This window comes from Cucurbita maxima, unplaced genomic scaffold (genome assembly GCF_002738345.1).
Source record: "Cucurbita maxima cultivar Rimu unplaced genomic scaffold, Cmax_1.0 Cma_Scf00011, whole genome shotgun sequence".
Taxonomy (NCBI): domain Eukaryota; kingdom Viridiplantae; phylum Streptophyta; class Magnoliopsida; order Cucurbitales; family Cucurbitaceae; genus Cucurbita; species Cucurbita maxima.
Window position 1 is genome coordinate 1,809,348 of NW_019272027.1, and position 6,685 is coordinate 1,816,032.

General features: G+C 34.5%; 1 protein-coding gene across 1 annotated transcript; it reads right to left on the reverse strand.

Moving 5' to 3' along the window:
• Positions 1–690: 690 nt before the first annotated feature.
• LOC111486181 (pathogenesis-related protein PRB1-3-like) lies at positions 691–1,364 on the reverse strand. The gene has a single exon (XM_023133212.1). It carries the CDS (start codon positions 1,337–1,339, stop codon positions 851–853), a length of 489 nt encoding a protein of 162 aa, XP_022988980.1. The 5' UTR covers positions 1,340–1,364; the 3' UTR covers positions 691–850.
• Between the last annotated feature and the right edge of the window lie 5,321 nt (positions 1,365–6,685).

Here is a 6,685-nt window from a genome sequence, read left to right on the forward strand (position 1 = left end):
AAATAATTGGTAAATATATATCACTAATTGATAAGGTATAGGGTCACTCATATGCCTAATACAAAGTATATCGTTAACTTATCACTTATTTAATAGAGTATTTCATCGATACAACCATTTTTGTATTATTAAAACATTGCTTATAATAAACATATAATGCTTTGATATACGAGTTCTTACATCTTCTACTATCCCAATAACCCTTCTACTCTTTATACTTTAATATTTCATGTTATTAATAATGCCTTCAGCTAGCAGAAATTGTCCTATTTAATTTTCCTTTTCCAAATTTTTCTCAATGTTTTAAAACGTGTCTGTTATGGAGAGGTTTCTATAACAACCTAAGCTCACCGCTAGTAGATATTGTTCTCTTTGGGCTTTCCCTTTCGGGCTTTCTATCCTCTTTGGATTTCCCTTGTGAACTTCCCTTCAATGTTTTTAAAACGTGTCTGATGGGGAGAGGTTTCCATAACAGTTCAAGCCCACTATTGTTCTCTTTGGGCTTACTCTCAAATCTTTTAAAACATGTTTGCTAGGGAGAGGTTTCCACACCCTTATAAAACTGGTTCGTTCTCTTCTCTAACCGATGTGAGATCTCACAGAATATGGCTGGATTGTCAAGTAGTTCATAATGCAAATATATAAACTCTGCCAAGAACGTTAAAAGATTAAGAAGAAAGAACTGGTATATGCTTGTAAGTGCACGATTTCATAATAATGGTAGCATTGCTATGCAAACTTTCGGAAGACATAACAAGTAGGTCACTCGTGATTATTTTTATTTAGCAACTCATTAACAATGCTCTCTTAATACTCATTTTCATTACTCTTATTTTAGATAAGGCCTTTCTCAATATGGCATTTGTCCGATGATATTACCTCTTGGGTCATAGTTGCAAGTGATGAATGTACCAGCATTATTCGCGCATATCACTTTAGCACATCCAATTCTCACTGAATTTCTCCACACCACTTGGGTGTAATGGCCACACACCTTCCCAGCTGCACAACTATTCGTGTTATAATTGTAATATTGTTTCTCGGCCACCCATAGTTGAACTGCAGCAGTGCCGGATAAGTTCGAGCTACCCCATGCAATATTCTCTCCATAAGGGCCACCAGAGTGTATTAGCTGACAATCGTTGATGCGTAGGTTGGCATATTGTTGAGCATAGCTTGCCACGGTTGCGTCCCATTGCACAGGTCCGACACCAACTAGGGCACGAGCAGCATTGTGGGCGTTCACGAAGTCTTGAGGCGTGTCTTGAGCGAGAGTGGAGGGAAGCATGGCTACGCTCGCGACACAAAAGAGGGAGAGGGAGAGCTTGAAAAGATCCATTTTGGGTTTGGAGTTAGGAATTGGTAAGAAGAATTGTGTGGAGAATATGGGATGGCCATGGCTATTATTTATAGGCTTATGAAAATTTGGAGCATTCTATGAAGTATGAGATTATTCAAAGCATATCATATACGCAATTAACCTAACCGAGATGTACGGCTATCTTATTATAAAAAAATATTAATTAAATTAAATATTTTATTGAACCTTAATTGTTTATGGATAATATCAAATATAAGAAAAAAAATACTTTAAATCCGATTATATTTTTTTAGTTCGATAATAAATATCTTACTTATTAAGCTATGCTCAATTGATTTTGTAATAGGCTCGACTGCTTTCTTTGGAGCTCTTAAACAAAGTACACTCTTTGTTCGACGACACTTAATAAGTTATAATGGTATGATATTGTCCACTTTGAGCATAACCTCTCGAGGATTTGCTTTGGACTTCCCAAAAATCCTCGTACCAATGGAGATCTATTCCTTATAAACCCATGATCAACTCCTGAAGTAGTCAATGTGGGACTTCTTCCCAACAATCCTCAACAATACCATCACTAAGTTGATCCTGACTACACCGATTATGGTTATGTTCGTTCGAAATATGATGAATGGAAGCATATCAAGCGAGACTCTAAACAAGATGTCAACAACATCAGCTCCTACTCACATGAAAAGTCTGTTAACATCTAGAAATCGATGAGAACCTCCTGAAAGTATACTACTCAAAATAACTCCACTAAAGTAACATTCAAATAATAAATAAAACGAGATTTCACATACGATAAATAACGTAAGCAATTAGTTAGTATAGAGCCATCCAATTTTTAAGTCGATCTCCAATGAACAACCTATTATATGCTATCAACCAAGAGACGAATGAATACTTTGAAATATTCTCAAAGAGCCTAGCCTAATGCTCACATAACGAGGTCTAATAACCTCTCATGCAATAGCTACCGAAAACTTACTTGAATGATTTGAGCATCAAAAATATGACAATGGAGCTAATTGGTAGCCACAAATCCGACCACGTGTAGCATTTATGTTTATGCATATCTAACTCTAAGCAAGTGTGTTACTTGTTAGACATCTTTAATGCTAAACCGTTTCAAACATTTTTTTTCCAACTAAGGGAAAAGATATACAGGACGTGTAACGAATTCAATCGTTAGTTGTACTATGAAGTCTGGGTCGATAAACGCTATTGATTTTTTTTTTTTTAATCTACTCAGAAGTTTATCAACTTTATAACGAGATCTCGAGTAAACTTTTGAATGTTCTGTCTCGATTATTTATGTTTATATGGTCATTTATTTTCTCTTTTGAATATTTAATTGACAATGACATACACTCGTTGATCTAGATTTAAAAAAGTTGAATTATTACGGTGGTGCCGAGATGTTAAATTTATCATAACCCATGAACGAATTTGCTACTTTTGCAAGGCTTATTGCTAAAATAAACTAAAGTGCTCTACTTTTTATAAAGGTAATCCATGGCTTCCTTCCTCATTTAGGTAAAGCACGTGGGAGTTCCATCAAAGATGCAAATTATATTGAGCATAATATATATTATATTACACTTTCCATGGCTTACCCGACGGTGACCGCAAAGTGTCAACGCCCAAAGGAGATGTCATTTTTTTTCTCTTTAAATGGTTACTTATACTCACTTTACCACCCATTTACGAATACTCACTTTAGAGCTCCTTCCTCATTCAAAGCACCATTTAGCTTATAACTTGGGAGAAAAACAATGTATTTTCTTGTTTTTTTTGGCCTTTCCGAGCTGTATGGAATACCTTATTATGCTCAAACGTAAGCCAACTCGAGGAAAGTAAGATGCCTATTTGGTGCATTCTAATGGTTCTTACGAAAGAAAAAGATCGTACATTAAGATTTAAGAGTTTGATCTGTATCAAAACACTAAGCACTTGTTGCAATAATTAAAAGGGAATATTTTGAATGTTTTTCCCCAAAAAATTTGGAGTTTGGACGGAGAAGGCAGGTGCACGATCCAGCTCTTCGGTGTGCGGTCGAGCTCCTCGATGCACCATTCAACTCCATCAGTATGCATACGCCTCGATTGTGGAATGATGTGATGTTCTGTTCAACTCCATGAGCTGAGTTATGGCACATTTCATCTATGAAATGATTTTCAATTGTGGTGGCAGTCTTCCACGAGGACTCGAGCTGCAAACATAGACCTAATCATGTTAAGATTTATGTCCTAAAATCTCTTGTAATTAATTATTTAATTTTTAATAATAATTTTTATTATTTTTATTTAAATTTAATATTATCAATGGTATGAAAATTCAAGACTATTATGTGATCATGAATGATGTGGTTCACATACAAGAGGATCACGTTCAAGTAATAACTTAAATGGTCTATAGTACATGGATAAGGTTGGATGTTTTATATTGGTAACACTATTGATACAACCAATTTTGTAGTTGTTACAAATGATTTGATCCAAATCGTTCATGTGGAGATATGTGAGTGAGTGTATTCTGTATAATGAGTTTGTATAAGACTAGACAAAGAAATATTTAATCACTCTCTATAAATCCGTTACTGGATAAGATTATATTTCACATAATGGTCATCTGCAACTCCATTTTAATCTTGAGTTAGTTTTGAACCCTACATGTGAGGGCTTGTCCTATGATTTGCCTGGGTGAGAATTACTCTTATAGTCAATTCAACATGCATACCATCGATAATTATGAAGAACTCGTAAAAGATTGATTTGTTTGTAATGATTATATCAATTGACATAACTTGTCTTACCGTGCATAAGAGTGCAACTCTAAGTCTATTGTCAAGTGACCTAGTAAAATAGTGGAAATCGATTAATTAAATAGTTTAATTAATTAATTTTCTATCATTAGAGCTTATGATCCGTAGGTTCATAAGGTCTTCTGGCTAATTAATAGTAACACTAAAATGTTTAATTTAATGAAAAAATTTGAAAGATTCAAATTAATATTTAATATATTAAATATTTTTAATATAAATAGAGTGATATATTATATATACCGGATATTTTATAACCATCTTCATAATATATTAGATTTTAAGACGCTCCCATAAGTTTTGATCTTGTGTTCCAATCATATCTAGAAAAATCTGGTGGAACCTCGAAGAACTTCTATTTTGTTGAAATATTTCAAAAAGGTTTGCAATTTACTATTTTTACGTAGGGTTTTTGCTTTTATATTTATTGTTTTCTTTTAATTCTTAATAAAATCAAAACGATTTAGATGAAAAGTTCATTCCTTTCGATCATATATGCTAAGTTCAAGGAGATGTTTCTGAAGAAATATTTAAAAATAAGTATTGCGATTCAAAAAGAGACAGAATTTTTAAAAATGGAATGGAAGAATACCATCCTAAGCTAACTAGAATGTCTTAATTTTCCCATGTCCTGATTAACACATAGGAAAAGAAGATGTAATGGTTCAGTATGGGCTTAAGACCTATGGTTGGAGGAGTTGTGTATGCTCATCTCCCGCTTGGCTATGCCACAACACTTTGACTAGTAGCGGCGTTCGAACATGATCAAAGGAAAGAAAAAGAAGATAGAGTCGACCCCAAAACCCCAACCAAGACATCACAATATCAAGGTGGGCTTGGACAAACACGAGCAAAGCATTTGCAAGATTGCCCATGCAAGAGAACATTGTGTACTAGCTATGGACAGCATCACCGGGGATCGTGTTGTTCCTAGAGTAAGACGGACACCTTGAACCAGTTAGCCTACTAGTAGTGATCAAGGCTTGATGTAGAAGTGAGTTTAACAACAGGGTCGAATTAATGCTACCACTCGATAGGACGCTACGACCTTTAACACTGCATCCACAGATACTTCGTCTATCCTTGTATACTCCTTTTATGTCGGTCAATTATAATACACACACAAATAGAATTAGAGCCACTAGGTTACATGTTATTTAGGGTTATCTCCGCATGGAAGCCTTTAAGAGGTGAAAAATCAAGTGTCAATGTCAAGCCATATGGTAATGACAAATTTGACGTTCTCTTAGGAATGAAATAATTAGCGTAGAATCTGCTTTCATTAATTGCTTTAACAAAGAAGTGGCGTTCAAACCGCAGATCAGCCAAGCTTCAAATTCGAGGGGTATAGGATAGAAGCAGTTCCCAAGGTGATCTTGACATTAAGGGCAACTTGTTCTGCCAAGGTGCTTGAGGTATATTAGCTCATATCTTAGAAACTGGACGTAGAGAAAGAATTTGTAGACATATTCCCTAAGGATCTCTCAAATTAGGATTTCGAGATTGAGTTCGAACTAGAAACAACTCTCATTTCAAGAGCTCCGTATAATAAATAAATAAATAAATAAATTACGGGAGCATGTACTAAGGATATTTATTTATTTTTACTAAGACAAATGTTAGACCTATGTTATGTTATGTTATGATATGAAAATGATATGAAATATGTTATGGTATGAGATATGTGATAAATTGACATGGTGATGATATGATATATTGTGATGCGACATATTATGGTATGTGTATGATAAAAACTGTTATGTCTGGAAACATGGAACATTATGATAATGACATACTTATAGAATTTGAATGATATGATATGATTGACATGCAAAATGACAAACTAACATGAAATACAATCTTAACATATGCATGAAAGATATGATAAACGATATGAGAAAAGATATATACGAAACGCTAATGGGTTGTATTATTGTGAGCTCATGCATTGGGGGATACCCCTATTCCTTCACGATGGTTCGGACACATACACTACTAGGCAGGAGAACAATCATTATGTTTGACATAATGTTGCCATGATGGTCGCTACTTCTAACAAGTGTTCTGCATCGAGAGCTACTAGAGAATGTTTGCTCGATAAGAAAAGGAGCTCAAGAGATATGCGAACCGACTAGTGGGTCCATACTTGCACTGTGGGCCGTGTGTATGAAATTAATTACATATCCTATCCAAGCTGTTTATCAGATAGCCTACCCGTAGGAAAACAAATTGTTATGATAGGTCCCATTCATGAAATTGTATATGTTTGCATTTAACTCCAATAGTGGGGTCACTTAACGAGTATATCTTTAAATACTCAAGCCACATGCTACTTGTGTTTCAGGTAAAGGTAAGGCATTCTTGTACAACTAACAATTGCATCCTAATTCGAGACCATGACATAAGAGTAGTCCCATTTATTCTAGAATAGGATGTTTTTAATTTAAACGTTTATTTATTTTATTTAGTCTATATTAAAGGTATTTTCAAAACACATAAATCATGTCTATGTTTTAAGATGAAGATTATGTTTTATGAAG